The 17,695-nt window shown below is 30.9% G+C and overlaps 1 protein-coding gene across 2 annotated transcripts in view; it reads right to left on the bottom strand.

The window, feature by feature from the left end:
• Window positions 1–11,871, bottom strand: part of LOC107443947 (zinc finger protein 341) — a 29,992-nt gene extending 18,121 nt beyond the window's left edge. For both annotated transcript variants that reach the window (XR_015428720.1, XM_043041349.3), the window contains exons 1-6: window positions 11,743–11,871; window positions 7,984–8,070; window positions 6,468–6,652; window positions 3,044–3,571; window positions 2,710–2,874; window positions 1,056–1,181 (exon numbers count right to left, since the gene is read on the bottom strand). Coding sequence is in view for 1 of the 2 variants with exons in the window: in XM_043041349.3 (XP_042897283.2) it covers window positions 1,056–1,181; window positions 2,710–2,874; window positions 3,044–3,571; window positions 6,468–6,652; window positions 7,984–8,070; window positions 11,743–11,773 (1,122 nt within the window). In the remaining variant the exon portion in view is untranslated. The remainder of the gene's footprint in view (window positions 1–1,055; window positions 1,182–2,709; window positions 2,875–3,043; window positions 3,572–6,467; window positions 6,653–7,983; window positions 8,071–11,742) is intronic.
• Window positions 11,872–17,695: the final 5,824 nt, after the last annotated feature.

The raw sequence follows: 17,695 nt of genomic DNA, 5'->3' as shown, positions 1-17,695 counted from the left end.
CTCCCTGTCTTAAAGTAAAAACTTATTTAAAACATAATTTGCAAGAAACAACCCAACATTAAACTAATTTAATTATCAAATGTAAAATAATAATTTATTTGCTAATGACCATTCCCACATACTTTTTTTTTAATTTTCATAAATTTACTTTAAAATTTACCAAGGCATTTTTTTATTATTGTCGTAGATTTTTTTTCCATCCTTATTCTTAACAAAATGGGGTATCAAAAAAGAAAAATGCTTTAGAATCAACGCTTATCGTTGAACGAAATAAAAAAGTATACACATGATCAAAGGTATTATGAGTGTAATGGAAATTATTTTCATAGCATACAGGTTTTTAAATTTTTAACAAAATCGAATGGAAATATATAAGAATCAGAATAAGTTATGGGACAGCATTTTATTTTTCCTTTAAAAAAAAAAAAAAAAAACACAATTTAAGCTTGCAAAATCTTACTCAACATTTAGTTTACATCTTATTCAACACTTTACAGTTCAACCCAATTACAGAGAGTTTTCAGTTCTTACACAATCCAAAACTATAAAAAGTACTAAAAAGTTTGATATATTATAAGAGGATGCTAAAACTGAAATTGTCCTTGGGCATGGTAAGCCTTAAATCCAACTTTGGAAATTAGACAGTTTTGTATTGATTTTAAAAAAAATATTTACAATAAAAATTGTAAATAATGGACCTGATAGCCTGGTTGGTAGGGCACTGAGCCCATGTCCAAGAGGTCGTGGGTTGGATCCCCACTGGCTGAAAACTCCCCGCGTAGTAAATGGTGACTAATGCACGTTAAATCTGCTGAGTCTTAAAGTCCTCCATGTTCCCTTGTCTTCTGGAGTGGTCCAAAATTACAAGGCTACAGAGTTGGTTGTTGTAAACCAAAAATTGGGTCGACAGTTATAAAAAAAAAGTATTGTATTGATCTAAAAAAAATATTTACAATAAAAAATTTAAATAATGGTGAATAAAATCTATCAGCTAGAACTGGATATTCATTTGATAATTTTAAAGTGTAACTACTTTGACTACTTATTTTACACACATTGCTATCGTCAGGTTCATCAGGACAATGATTATCCCCATTGCCATCAACATCATCGTTAGACGAACAATTATGTTGCTTTGTCACTAGATGAGGCAAGGTTCTTGCTAAACCATCCGGCCACACCTGTACAAATATGATAAAAAATAGTGTTATCAGAGTTTATAGAAAAATAATAATAAAATAGATTAAACAGGGTCGCCACAAACATTCAGAAAAAATAAATTTCTATGACTTATCCAGACTGAATCTTACCTAATCTGCCTGTTTTCTTGTTCCGAGTGGCTTAAATTTTATTAATAATTTTTCAGTAATGCTTCATCCTTAACCCATTTTTGGTCAAAGGTGTGCGAACACACCATTTCAAAAAATATTTTTTTATTAACACTGTGATGTATATTTTTCACTAATTTTATTTTTCACCTATTGTCAAGCATTCTTAAGACTCCCAAAAATTAATAGTAATTCAATTGAAGTAAACACTTTCTGTTGAGAAATTTCAAAACTATTAAAGTTTTTTTTAAACTTAAAACAGTTATTGACAACTGAAATTTTTTGAAAATGCATAGTTATTCCTTTTGAGATTTATCATTATGTTTTTATGATGGATTATAGTTGCAAGTCAGTAAATAAATAAAACAAATTGCATAAAAAAAAACAAGTGTTCAACTAAATGGTTTGTTCATTGATTTGGTGTATGGTGCCCATACGCTCCATTTTATTTCTTAAATAAAATTTTTTATACACAAAATTTTTTGCGTTTCTTAATGAATGTAATGTAAGCATATTTCAATATAAAATAATACCACATTTTATAAAATTTAAGTGCTTGGCCTAAAATGGGTGAAATATAAAATATTTTTGAAAACTTTTACAGGTGAAATCAAAGTTAAAAATGAAAAAAAAAAAATTTCTAAAACCAATTTTTTATGGAAAAAGTCTAGGTACCTCAAAAGTCAATTTATTCATTTTCTCTGAATTTTTAGGTATTTCAGTTAAATTCCCTGATGTGTGACCAACTTATAGTAATATTTTCATTACATTTATTTATATATTTTAAGAATAATAATGGTAAATCAAAAGTTAGGAGTCTAAGAAATTTAAAATAAAAAAGTATTTTTTTAAATGTAATATACAGGAATATGATGTTTAATAGCCTAATTTATGTGACAAAACTTTCTTTATAGTTTAAACAATATTTTTATATTTTATACATATGTGTTAACAAATTAAAAAATTATTAAATGAAAGTAAAATTTTTATGAAGTTATTATATTGTTTGGAAACATAATTTTGCATTGAAGTATACAATTGTTTTTAACAAGTTAAAAGAAAAATTCTACAGGAATTAAAAGAAAAAAGCTTCCGTAAAAATTTTTAATGGAGCAAAAATGAAAAAAAAAGAAAAAAAAATGTGACAAATTATTTTTAAAAGTGTGGAAATTTTCAACCGGAATAGAAGTTTTTTTATGAAAGTGATGCAATGTTTTTTTTTAGGTAAAAAAAAAGTTTACCCCTGAAGTTTATTTGAAAAGCATAGTTTTTAAAATTTTAATCTAATATTACCATCCTTTCAGTCTACACTTTTCTAATTTACAACAGCACTTTTGAAACATTATGTTTTGTGGCAAAATAAATCAGACAAATGAAATACCTTATGAGTTTGCATGTGTTTCTTGACATTAGACTTTTGGGCAAATGCCCGTCCGCATACTATACATTGAAATGGCTTTTCCCCAGTATGGCATCTAATGTGTTGCTGCAGGTCAAAGTTTTTGGTAAACGACTTCCAACAATAAGCACAACTTAGCCTAGAATCCTGAAATATATGAGTTCTAATTTGAATGCTTTTAAAAACTTTTCAGATAGCAAAATAAATAGTTTAAATTATTACATGTTACATAATACAAAAGGAATGCAAGAAACATGATTGAATTAATTTAGGATCTTTATAAAATAATCTAAGATCTTCATATTAAAAAACTTACTTTTTTATTATGATTATCATCACTTTCATTTTCAGCACCTGGCTTTTTTGTTTTTACCATACTACTGTGAAATTCTGTGATTATATTTACAGTACTTGGCTCTTTATCACTTACATTTGACGAAACCTGATTGTTTTCCGAAGTTAGAGTCTGCGTCAACGGTGGCGCAATAAGAACTCCATCACTTTTATTTTCTCCACTCGCACAAAGAACAGAAGCAGCTTCTACACTATTGCCTATGTTTAACACTACGGGCTGGCTTGCTACTGCAATAGCCCTGGGGAACAGTTTATCGTTTATGATAGAGAGTTGTTGTGTTTCAGGGTTCAGAGGCTGGAGAACATGGTGAACGGCTTGAGGTGTGAATGCAGATTGTGGCAGCAATGTATGGTTAGGTGATATGGGCAAGCTTGCATTTGTAGTGACTGCACTAGAAACACTAGGATCTAATGCAGCATTAGATAATTGAAGAAGATCAGCCTCTGTCAAGACGAAACTTTGCGGATAACTGGCTAAAGATAATGGAATCTACAAAAAGAAATTATTATTATTTTTAGAAATGAAGAATGAAAAAATTTGCTGTCATTTATTGCACAAGTTAAGCACATAGTTATAATTAAAAATAAATATATACTGCAATAATATGATTTAGATTCGAAGCAGGGATGCACAACTGAATATGACTGCTGAATATGAAACACTGAATATGATTTGAAGGTCAAAAGTGGCCTGTTAACCTAGTCCCTGAATTGTCTTAAATATTAATAAAACTATGAAAGCAAAACATGAAAGAAAAATCTCATTCCTTTTTGTTCCATAACAAAAAGTTACTGATGAAGTTCACCTTTCAAGACCTTTTTTACAGAGAACCATTTCAAATGAGTTTGTTCAAACAATTGGGACAAAAAGAAAGGAAAGTTTTCAAATTGGAAAAGATAATAGATAAAAAAAAAATAATAATATCAAAATTCCGATTACATAACACATAAATCAACTATCAATATTAACACTTTAGTAACAAATTAAAAGATAAAGAAATATTTTTAATTTTTATTTGTTTATTCTTTTTATAAATGGTAATATTTTGTATAAAAGGTAATATGTTAATTTGTCTAGATGGTAATAATTTCTATTGAAAAATAGCTGCATTTGTTTAGATTGATTGTTATTATCCGCGCCTGAATTTAAAAAAAAAAGAAAGGAAGAAACTATACATGTGTAAGTCACTCATATTACTTTCAAATAGACTCTAAATGTACCATGCATTTTTATGATTATTTATGTTGGTCTTCCTCATAATATTTTCTAGTATATGTGGCTTACAAACCGAAAATAAGAACGTATTCCTGTACATACTAGGGGATTCAATTTAACTCTACTCATTAGAATCTTCATTGAAAAGAAGTAAGATTTTCTCATGACTTTTTAAATATAGTTTTGTATTACTCTGAGTTTTTCAGACCTATAGATGTCTTTAGTTTGAGTTCGTCCACATGTAAGACATTAACATATTTACATAAAGCTTCCAAAATAAAACAGTTTATGAATAAAGAATAAAACAAAATGTATCTCTCAAAAAGATAATGGTACAAAAAGCATAATTTTAATTAATTATTTTAATCATAAACTTATTCGTGGTTTAAGTTGTTCTAGGCAAATATTATTAACAGAATATGATTATACAGCACATTTTCTTTAAAAAAATGACTCTTTTAGAATAATTAAAACTAAATAAATATCTTAGGCATGTTACATAATCTTCCAATATTAATTATTTTCTTTCAATAGATGTAAAAAAAAAAGTTAATTATATGTTCTAACTAAAATGAAAAATAATTATAAAAAAAAGGAAAGAAAGAAAAAAAATTATACATCTGAAAATTCATAAGCAATTTATATTATATGAAACACCTACACGTACATTGTTATAATCATGTTGCATCTTTTCACATGTTGGCATAAGCAGTTAAATGCTATTTCATCACTCCATATTTTAAGTTAAACTATGCTTTAAACTAAATACTATTTCTTTATTTTTTCTCATGTGTTTGGATTCATGTATAGATCTCTTTCAAAATTTTTCTGCTTTATTCAAATGAAAAGAGCAAATGCTTAATGGGACCCAGAACAAAATAAATTCTGGTTTCCATCCTTAAAGCACGGCCTTATTTTCCAATTTTGTAGAATTTGTGCAAAATATATATTTAGAATTTCGTACAGACAAAAGTTCCATGAAAATAATATAACCAATGAGAGAGCAAAGTAATCTTGGATCGAAAAGCGATACGAAGAGAATGTAAAAGGTGTTCTGAGGTTTGGCAAGCAGGAAGCAGACCCTTCTAGAGCGAATATCATATCTTTAACTTCACAATATTGTCAAAAAAAAAAAGAAAAAAAAAAGAGATCAATTGCATTTTCTCTTTATTTTGTCTTGTATAGAGAAAATAGAACAAAGGACATTTTTTATTTCACTCATTGTCAAAATTTTGATTTTCTGCTTTACTACATTTTTGGAGAAATCCCAAATTTAATGATAAGGACTAAATCTGTACTACTCTCACCCCCCTCTTTAAAAGATTATTTTTTTTCTACTTTTGATACTTCTCAACATCAGATGAAGATAGATTAATATTTAAAGCCAGAAGATGAAAAGGGAATCAAAATAAACATAATTAATAACATAATTGTAACTAGAAAAACAAATTTAGACCAAGCATGGAGAGTTACTAAAAACAATCCTTGATTACTGGCAGATATTTTTTTTCAATAATATATGAAATATGAAAAAAGGAAACAAAATTAAAATAATTACAATAAGGTATTTTAAGAAACAGGTTTGAAAAAATATAAAAATTGCTAATTTTTTTTTTGATGTTTAACAATTATTCATCAAAATTCTCTCTCTCTCTCTCTCTCTCTATATATATATATATATATATATATATATAAATGAACTAATGGAGAATCATTAATTTAGGAAAATGAAAGCAAAATTAATGAAATTGATAATAAGGTAACTTAGTAAACAAATGAAAAGCAATCATAGTTACTAAAACAATTTCTGATTTTAATAAATGGAGCTTTCAATGATTTATGGAAAGAAAAAAAAAACCATCATAATTTACAATAAAGAAACTAAGTAAACAGTTTGAAGCATAGAAAACTACTAAAAAGTATTTCTTCATAAATATTTTATTTATTAAATATTTATATGTACTAATTGAGATTCACTAATTTATGAAAAATGGAACAAAATTGATGTAATTGTAAGGTAATTTTATAAATAGACACTATACAATATTAATAAATTTTTTTTGATAATTAACACAATTTGTTTAAAAAAAATTAATTCAGTGAGTTTTTAAAACGTCAACGGATGTTGAGGAAGTAAAACACTAAACAGTAGCTCGAAACAACAACAAACCTGTATTTTTCTGACAACCACAGTATTCTGGGGGACACTGCAAACATTTGTAGTTACAGGCGATGCATCATTTATACCACTGGAGCTGTTACATTCTGTTTTATGGCTGACAAAAGATTCAATGGAGAGAAATTGCTTCTTACATTTTCCACACTGGAATAAATCACTATCTTCAAGATGAGCAGCTAATAAAAGGAAAAAAAAAATTAATATGTTTAAATTTAAAAAAATTAAATGCGTTCCAAAATATTATTCAACTTATAACATAACAACTTGACACAAACACGTTGGGCATGGTGCAGCATCAATGAAAGCAGCATCATTAAAGAAGCTGATATCATCAAAAGTATTAAAATTAAAAGAGTGATTTGGCTGCTCATATTGCTGGAATGGATGAAAAAAAATTGTGTGAAGCCTTGCACTAGAAGCAAAAAGAGGAAGGTCAAAATAACGATAATTCAATTAGGTTGATAAAATAAAGATGTCCAGGGGAAACCTTCAACAGACGGTCTTCGCCACCCTGTGCTGTCTTGCCAAAAAGTTAGGAAATTTATTAAAAATTAAAAAAAACTCACATAGAAGACATATATTTTTAAAAGCATTTTCATAAATCTAATCAGTAAGCGCATCCTGATAAAAAACTATTAGCATAATATTTCATTTTTAAATTTTCATCAGAAATGAAGTAAATAAAGCTTGCTAAGTCATTAATGAGTAAAGAGAGTTAAAAATATTCCCATTTTGAGCAGGAAATTTTATTATTCCAACTTTTCCTAATTTTTACCACAAGAAGAAGATATAATCTCTTTCCGTTAAATAATAAAATAAAAACAAGTAAAGAAATAAAAAAAAATTTCTAACATGGAAAAAAGACAAAATGCATTTTTTTCTATGAAGTTTCAGGTAGAGTGGGCCACCTTTCTAAAAACATTTATAAAGTAGTCCACTGTAATTCTTACAATTATTTCACTTTGTGGCGTTTATTAAATTGAAATCATGTTACCAAGTGTAGATAATCAATAGATCTATGCGTAACCAAATTGTTCAACAAAAAATAAGCACATTTTAAGTACTTTTCAAGCACTAAAAGAATATTTTTAAGCACTATATGCATTGCAAAAAGCAGAGTTGCACATGAGAGTGCAAGAATCTCACAGAATCCAGCTCAGTATGCAGACATGCGGATCCGCAAGTATTTCATCGAACAAGTAAAATTATGGGCGCTTTCACACGCTACAGATTGACGGTAGTTTGAATGCATTGTGAAAACTTTGAATAGAACAATGTGAAAACCACGTTTTTGCATTATACGTTGCGAAATCGACAAAGTATAGAAAAAATCTCATTTTCTAAAAGGGAAAATTTAGCACTTTTTAAAAACACCTAATAAAAAAGCACATTTAAGGGCTTTTTAGAAACGAAAATAAAAATAAGCACCTTAAAGCACTTTTTAAAAATGCTACACACTATTTAGTATATCAATTGAGTAGAATAAAAAAAATATTTGAGATAATACCTGTTTCAGTTTGATTTACCATCTGTTGATCGATCATACTGTGGACAGTAACAACTGCTTGGTTATCGCTGAGTGACATTCCCGTTGCTGAAGGGAAAATAAATGCAAAGTTTAATAAAATCATAAATAACAAAAATAAAGAGAGATTATTAAATGAGCAAATTAAATTACATGATTCACAGGAAGGGGAATCAGACATATTTCACTATGAGATGCACAAACTAAACTGATAGATGAAGTACTGTTTGTTTCCACTCCGCTGCAGAATATTCACAAACTATCTGTGACAAAACTCTCTAGCACTAACATCTTTCTCAGGGTGCATAGCCAAATTGTTGAATTAAAAATAACCTTTTAAGCACTTCAAAAAACTATCATAATTAGACAGGGTTGGAAAGTTTTTGACAATCGACAGTTTTATTTTGTTTGAACGTCATGTCAAAAAAAAAAACTTTTGGCTTTGTTTTTGACAATAGTAAAAAATCATGAAATTTTGAATCATGAAAAACGAATGGCGCTTCCATACGATACGCTACGAACTGACAATACACTGGAAAAAATCGGGGTTGAATTAATTATGAAAACGTTGAATAAAAGAATGTGAACTGCGTCTTTTTGCATAATTCGAAGGGAAAATCAACATAAGGGAAAAACCTCATTTTGAAAATGGAAAAATTAAGCACTTTTTAAAAACAACCATGAAAAAAGTACCTAAAGGGCTTTTAAAAAACGAAAATAAGCACCTTTAAGCACTTTTTAAAAAAGCTACGCACCCTGTTTCTGCAACATACTTTTAATAATAACATACATAAATGTTACTAATTTGAAATAACTAAAGTGCTGTGTTAAAAAAAAAAAAAAAAACTACATATAATTTTTTAAATTTAACATTTAATAATATTTTATTCTAGCATTATAGATGATATTCTCACATTTTGCAAGGGAGAAAAATGCAATAACCATTTCTTTCATCACATTTTGCAAATAATCATCACAATAAAAAAGTAATTAAAAATCTTGAAATCCGTAGCAGTAACTGCAGGAAGAAAGATCGAAGACGAATTTGGACTCCTCAAAGAGAGGTTACTCAAATGCGAAATTTGTTTACAGATTAGGTTGTTGCAGGGCTCGAAAAAACTATGAAATTTTACCCGTCCCCGAGGACGGCTTACCCAACAATGTACCCGTCCTTCTTTGAAACTAACCCGTCACTTCTAAATAAATAAAAATATAATTTTCTCTTATTTATTACAAACATTTATATAAATTGCACAATGAATTAGTAGTTACTAGGATTACAAAACTAGGATTACATTATACAGTAATACGCATTACATTGTATAGTATATATTAGGTTACTAATAGTAACTTATTATTTCTTTTATGAAATAATTTAAATGACAAAGGTCAAGTTATCTGGAAAGTCAATTTATCCGAGGGTACTGCGTTTATTAATCTCTTAACTGCCGCGGGCGTATATATACGTCTCGGCCAGGCGATGCATTAACTGCCGCAGGGGTATATATACGCTTTCCCGAAGTACGATGCTTTGCATTGCGCTGCTATAAATAGAACTACACCCTCTACTTCAGAATGCAGTAAAATGGCCTTGAAAGTGTTTGCTTTACGAATGTATTACTAATTTCGGAGGAGGGGGAATGGGAAAAGGATGTTATGGAAAAGTGATATAGTATTAATTGCTTGCGTGTATTTATTTAAGTAAGGTCGGGTTTATTCTTTTTATGCTTTTGTTTCCCGTATGTATTTGGTGCTTTTTATGCATTCCATCAAAGAAAAATGCATCGCGAAAATGTGCTGTTCGTTCAAGAAAAAAAATTCTTCGTGAATCCCGCTATCAGTTCGATGAATGTGATGTTGGTTTATGTGTCCAACCATGTTTCAGGATTTATCATACAACAGCTAAGTTTTAACATCTTTTATATTGTATTTTTATTATTTAATTTAAATTTTGTATTTTCCTTCTTTCCTATTTCTTGTCTTGTAAAATTAAACTGTTTTTAAATTGCAAAGCGTGCATCATTTTCCCCACTGCACTTGAGCGAAAAACGGTGGCACTGGGGAGTGAATCATGTTAATTTTACTCTGCTGTTAAGGGGTTAAATGAATCAAATATGATGTTTGCCAGTTCCACAAACAAGCCAATGATTTATTGAGGTTTCTGCAGAGAAATCTGAAAGGGGTTTTCCATTTTGGTAGATGCTCATAATTGCGTTTATAACACTACTTGTTTAAGGTACGTAATGTGTTTTTTTGTAAGCTCATTGCAGTAAAGCCCCTTTCAACCACTGCAGTACTCCCAGACAGAGAAAACATCATTTCTTCCATACGCAGTATGTTGTTGTATATCTAGATTAGAGGGCCATTTTAGAAGTGAGGAGCTAGACTTTTGTAGGGTAACAAAAATTGAGAATGTATCACGAACATTAACGGGAAAATGGCCGTCCGCGCGGATGTCGGATTCGAGAAATTCGTTGTCCGCGGGGATTTTGCGACCACCGAGGATGGGTGGTTTTTCAAGCCCTGGGTTTTTGTAATAAATAATATATCATAAAAAAAATTTAAAAGCTATGGAGATATCAATTGCATTAACTGCTAAAAATTCAATAGAATTATTGCCTTAAAATGTAAATACTCAAATGCACGATTGGAAATTTCCATATTGTTTGAAACATAGCGCGATATTTAAAAACCATGTGAAAATCAATATCAATAACTGCTGAAAATACAATCAAAACATTACATCGATTTACGATACTATCGGTTTAAATTTAGCACGCCAATAAGTGATGATCCAAACGTATAATTGAAATTACCTGCAAATACCTGTCTAAAAGAAAAGTAAATTTTTTTGCTTTTCAAAAGAAAAATCTTTCTGCAAGAACACTGTACCATTCTTGGACATTGTGGCTTTGTCTCTGCAATTCTGGCCAGGCGCTACTCACAATACCATTTTAACGCTTGCTAGAATGTCCAATCTGTACCTTCATTCCAACATAGTGATCAAAGTTTTGCTCAATTATATTTTTAATTCATAGAAAATCCCTACCGAAGTAGAAGTTAAAACACTTCGGTGCTTAAATATCGATATCTTTTCATTGAATTAATAGGAACAGTCAGGAAGAAGTGATTCCGCTTATGAGAAGATTTCTGTTTTGAAGATATTTCCGTGTCGGTATCTACCATAAAATAATTGCCAATAAATTAAAAGAACATCACATAGAAGGAGACTAACTAGGAGGGCATAAATCGTAGCCACACGGAGCAAATATCTATATGTTTTTATTTAAAAACCATTGCGAGTTTAAAATTAATTTGGCGACTGTAGATGCCGAGCACAGATACCGATACAGAAATATCCCCAGACTATTTTCTTGAGACCAATGAACTAGAAAACATTTGTTTCAGAAAAATAGTTAAAGTAGCAAAATAATATTTTTTTAAGCATCTAATGAGTTTCGAAGAATATCACAAATATGCATTGCATTACAAAGGAACTATAATAAAAGCTTATATCTCAGAAAAATTTATAAAGTAACGCTATTATGATAAAACAGTGTAAAAGCTAATCGGATTGGCGAATCAATTTTGTGAACTTCTAAAAATACTCTAAATTATGAACTACAATCAAAGCAAGACTTTAAGTAAAATATTGATATTCAAAATAGAAATTATCTTCCAATAAATACTTCTGATGAAGAATATTTGGACGAAAAAACTTTTAAAATAAGTTTAACTTACTAGGGCAAGAACTCAACAAGAGCTGCGCCATCTTGTTTGTTTATTATTGTTTGATTTTCATATGCTGAGTTGAGTTGTGCGTATGAAAGCAGAAAGTGAAAGTAAAAAGTCAGTTTTAGCCAAGTCGTAAAGATCTCTCTTAAGCATGGCTAAATAGGTTATTCTCGCTGCAGTATGTTAAAGCGCTGACTGTTGGCACTCTGTTTACATAAGTCCTCTAAAGACTGCCTCTTTGGATTGAATATAGTTTTAATTTCAACCAATAGTGGTCCTTCTACAGCAGAAAAAATGAGAGCGTCCGGAGAGCAACCCAGATAAGGATACATAGGATTCACAACCAAACCAACTCTTCTCACATTCTGGTTCAAATACAAATTTCGAATTTTGTTTCTGACGACAGGCTCCATTTTCTGACCCTATTGCACTGCAGGAAGCTTGGAAATATCAGGTGGTGACGAAATTCGCTTCGCCAATACGTTCATATCTTTAGTATATTTTAGGATTTTATAAAAACTAGATGCAGTTATCCTATACTGCCGTTCTTTTATCCATAGAGGATGGTCAGATTGACCGACAGTGTTTTTTTCTAACTCGTAACAATCAGTCACTTCATAATAAAGATTTGAATTGATAAATGTTATTTCATCGAAACTCAATTCATCCACAAATTTACTTTTATCGTTACCTGCAAAAGGTACAGCTGGCAAAGGGATAGTTTCATTTAAGAAATGACTGTTCTCTACGACATGAAAAATTGAAAAATTTGGAGGAAGTGCCTTCAGTGAAGAAAAATTTACCTCTTTGCTCACACTTTGACAATTTTTAACACTAAAGACAGTTTCAGCCTTTTTTGGGGAGAACTTTTTCTTAGAAGGTAGATGCCATCTCTGAAGTTTTTCAGTTGGAGCTGAAAACATCTCTTTCTTGCTGTAATCCTCAAGCAAGGCCGCTAAAGCAAAGAAATGCCGTCAAATCGCAGGATTCGCACCAACGGGACACTCACAAGTTCCGCTCACAATCTGAAATAAATATATATATCCTAAATATCAAGACATTAACAAAAATAACAAGCACAGCTTAAAAGAAGCATAAAGGATATTATCATTGAATAGAACAAGAGGGGGCAGATATATGAAAAACAAATAATCAATAGCAAAGTGTAGTATTAAATTATATATAACGCTGCATATCCTAAACGTTGTTTACCTTAGTTTGTATTTTAGCACAAAGGTCTCCCACTTGTGTATTTATGGATGGTGTTTTCAGTAGAAATGCAAACAATAACAATCTCGAGCTCGGCACCTACTCTAGTTCCGGTTAAAAAGTTTGCAGCTGCTTACTACACGTTATTCTGATAGGCGATGTTTTCAAACGGATAATTTTGTTTTCAATAAAAGAAATAAATTAGATAAGTTCTGAGCTCAAATCTGCCGTATTTCATAAGATACTAATGTTATTATGAAATTCTGGGGAGTTTTGAGTGAAAATTTGTTTTAGTTATTTTGTTATTTATTATTAAAAAAGGTGACATGGTTGCTAGATTTTGAATAACTCGCTTTTTTGCCAGTCTTGATTTAGCCTCTTTCCATATGTTTATTGCTGTTTGTTCTTGTTGCAAGCAGTGCACCATCTTACGTTAGTGTTAACACTTTTAGCATTGTAAACACAAGTATTGTTAGCATTGTAAACACAAGTAATAAGTAATAAAATACATTGTTTGCAACAATCTCAAAACACAACGATGCCAAATGGCTTTAAATTACAACGGAAACAGTAACCCGGAAATTTGGGGGGTACCGAGCTTGCAGCGTTCCCTAGTGTAGAAAACACCATTCATACTTTCTTAATACTAATATATTTTCTATGCTTTTGAAATTGTAATAATACAGATTATTTGCAGAAAAATGGAAAACACTGCTGATCGATCAGAAAAATTGTAGCATATTTATAAAAAGCAAATTTTTTTAAGAATAAATTTATAGTTATAATGTGATAATGATAAGATTTTCGTATACTAACATTCAATCTTTCTTAGCATTCACAATGGGTGAAATTTAAACACGTTAATTCGGAAAGTCGAGTATTTAATTTGTGACAAAAAATCGATTGTTTCTGAATATATAAAAATCCAAGTTAAGCAACACCGGAAAGATTCATAGATTATGTCTCATTTCGAAAAAATTACGCAACTCCTAGTTATTACACATAGTCTAGGACTAAAATCAAAGTTTCATTCTTCTGTAACAGAGATCAGAAGTGTAGGAAACAAATTCATAGAGAATGGTCCTTTAGTTTCAGAATTGCAAGTACTTCTATATGTAATATGTCAAAAGGGGTTAGGAAGTATGATGAAGAGTGGCACCTTGTGACGAAAGAGATCAGATATATTGAAAAAATGCGTGGCAAGATTTTTTCTTCCAAGGGATACAGATTTATGTAAAGTAACATTTTATTTACATCGCAATAGAGCTGCACAAATAGGCTATTGACGACGGTCTAAAAAGAAACACCTCAGATGATGATCCGAATACGTACCTACCATTACGATTTTGATCCTTTGCAGAGGAGATGGCTTCCCCACTTTAATTGCCCAAGGATACATTTTACGACTGAACACTTAAACGATATTCCACACCACATCCTATTCTGTCCAACTGCCTGATCAAAATAGTTATTCATCCGCTCACTGACTCAGGCCAATGATGCTTAATTTCAGTGTTCTACTTGGGACAGAGTTTATATCATTAATTCAGTCTGGCTGTTTCAGTAAATCAGTACTGCGTGTATTTAAATAAATCATGATGGCTCAAGGGATAGAGCGTTTGCTTTCCAATGAGGTGAACCAGGTTCTAATCCCAGCAATGGCTGGTCAATACGAATTCTGCCTCAAGCTTGCATCCACCACAGTGCTGACGTAGAAAATGGCGCGAGTAAGGTTCAAATTTCGGGACCCACCCTAATTCACCTAATCACTTATTCAGCTCCCCCTAATTCACCTATAAAAATTTCCTCGTACAGTATTGTTTGGACCATGGACCCCTACTTAGGGTTCGAGTTTGAAAAATGTAATTTTATATTGAAAGGATTTAGACGGCTTCCAAATTCGACCCGCACCCTACCTTTATATTCTATTTTTTATTTTTTTATTATTATTCCATTATGTGTTGTTTAACAAAGAAAGATGCACGATTTTAATCATAGAACACCTTACGCATGATAAACTTTCAAATATATTGTAAAAACAATTTAAAACAATGGAAAAAACCCAGTTTCCTGGATTTTTACTGTCTTCACCCAGTATTTGAAATTTTCCCATTTTAAAAAATTTATTTCCTACGTGTAGGACCCCCTAAAATAAAGAAAAATACACAATAAAAAAATAATATAATGCAAAATAAGCAAAAGAAAAAAAGAAGAAAATTTTTGAAAAGTTACCGCAGCAGGGACTCGAACCTGCGACCTCTCATCCCAGCCATTAGTTAATAGTCCAGTGTCTTGACCACCAGACCTCTTGCACATGGGAAGCCCGCCACAATTTCACTTCAAAAGCCCTCTAGCGGTCAGCTATGCAATTGACCTTTGGAAACCCCCCCTGCTCCCCCTAATTCACCTATAAAAATTTCCTCGAACAGTATTGTTAGGACCATGTTCCTCTACTTAGGATCCGAGTTTGAAAATTATAACTTTATATTAAAAGGATTTAGACGGCTTCCAAATTCGATTCAGATCCGACCTTTTAGTTCTATTTTTTATTTTTTTATTATTATTTTATTATGTGTTGTTCAACAAAGAGAGATGCACGATTTTAATCATAGAACACCTTACGCATGATAAACTGTCAAATATATTGTAAAAATAATTTAAAACAATGGAAAATACCCAATTTTTATGGATTTTTCTAGTTTTCACCCATTATTAGAAATTTTACCAATTTAAAACAATTTTTTCGTACGTGTAGGAACCCCTAAAATAAAGAAAAATACGCAATAAAAATAATATAATGCAAAATAAGCAAAAAAAAAAAAAAATTTTTTTTTGAAAAGTTACAGCAGCAGGGACTCGAACCTGCGACCTCTCATCCCAGCCATTAGTCAATAGTCCAGTGTCTTGACCACCAGACCACTTGCACATGGCAAGCCCGCCACAATTTCACTTCAAAAGCCCTCTAACGGTCAGCTATGCAATTGACCTTTGGAGACCCTCCCTGCTCCCCCTAATTCACCTATAAACATTTCCTCATACAGTATTGTTAGGACCATGTACCCCTACTTAGGGTCCAAGTTTGAAAATTATAACTTAATATTAAAAGGAGTTAGACGACTTCGAAATTCGAAACGCACCTTACCTTTTTATTTTATTTTTTATTTTTTTATTGTTATTATATTATGTATTTGATAACAAAGAAAGATGCACGATTTTACTCTGAGAAGACCTTACGCATGATAAACTGTCCAATATGTTGTAAAAATAATTTAAAACAATGGAAAAAACCCAATTTTTATGGATTTTTCTAGTTTTTACCCATTCTTAGAAATTTTCCCAATTTAAAAATTTTTTTTTCCTACGTGTAGGACGCCCTTAAAATACTGAAAAACACAATAAAAAAATAATATAATGCAAAATAAACGAAACAAGAAAAAAAAGAAACTTTTTTGAAAAGTTGTAGCAGCAGGGATTCGAACCTGCAGCCTCTCATCCCAGCCGTGAGATAATAGTCCAGTGTCTTGACCACCAGACCACTTAAACATGTGAAGCCCCCCACAATATCACTTCAAAAGCCCTCTAGCGGTCAGCTATGCAATTGACCTTTGAAGACCCCCCCTGCTCCCCCTAATTCATCTATAAAAATTTCCTCGTATAGTATTGTTAGGACCATGTACCCCTACTTAGGGTCCGAGTTTGAAAATTATAACTTAATATTAAAAGGAGTTAGACGGCTTCGAAATTCGAAACGCACCTTCCCTTTTTATTTTATTTTTTATTTTTTTATTATTATTATATTATGTGTTGTTTAACAAAGAAAGATGCACAACTTTAATCATAGAACACCTTACGCATGATAATCTGTCAAATATATTGTAAAAATAATTGAAAACAATGGAAAAAACCCAATTTTCCTGGATTTTTCCAGTTTTTACCCATTATTTGAAATTTTCCTAACTTAAAAAAAATTTTCATACTTGTAGGACCCCCTAAAATACTGAAAAACACAGTAAAAAAAATAATATAATGCAAAATAAACGAAAGAAGAAAAGAAAGAAATTTTTTTGAAAAGTTGTAGCAGCAGGGATTCGAACATGCGGCCTCTCACCCCAGCCGTGAGTTAATAGTCAAGTGTCTTGACAACCAGACCACTTGAACATGGGAAGCCCTCCACAATTTCACTTCAAAAGCCCTCTAGCGGTCAGCTATGCAATTGACCTTTGAAGACCCCCTCTGCTCCCCGTAATTTACCTTAAAAATTTCCTCGTACAGTATTGTTAGGACAATGTACCCCTACTTAGGGTCCGAGTTTGAAAATTATAACTTAATATTAAAAGGAGCTAGACGGCTTCGAAATTCGAAACGCACCTTACCTTTTTATTTTATTTTTTATTTTTTTATTATTATTATATTATGTGTTGCTTAACAAAGAAAGATGCACGATTTTACTCTGAGAAAACCTTACGCATGATAAACTGTCAAATATGTTGTAAAAATAAATTAAAACAATGGAAAAAACCCAATTTTCCTAGAACTTTCCAGTTTTCACCCATTATTTGAAATTTTCCTAATTTTAAAAAAAATTTTCCTACGTGCAGGACCCCCTAAAATACTGAAAAACACAATAAAAAAATAATATAATGCAAAATAAACGAAAGAAGAAAAAAAAAGAAATTTTTCTGAAAAGTAAAAGCAGCAGGTATTTGAACCTGCGGTCTCTCATCCCAGCCGTGAGTTACTAGTCCAGTGT

This window comes from Parasteatoda tepidariorum, chromosome 1, assembly GCF_982258835.1.
Source record: "Parasteatoda tepidariorum strain Cologne lab strain chromosome 1, Ptep-v5.0, whole genome shotgun sequence".
NCBI classification, from domain to species: domain Eukaryota; kingdom Metazoa; phylum Arthropoda; class Arachnida; order Araneae; family Theridiidae; genus Parasteatoda; species Parasteatoda tepidariorum.
This window is presented reverse-complemented; position numbering and strand designations above follow the sequence as displayed.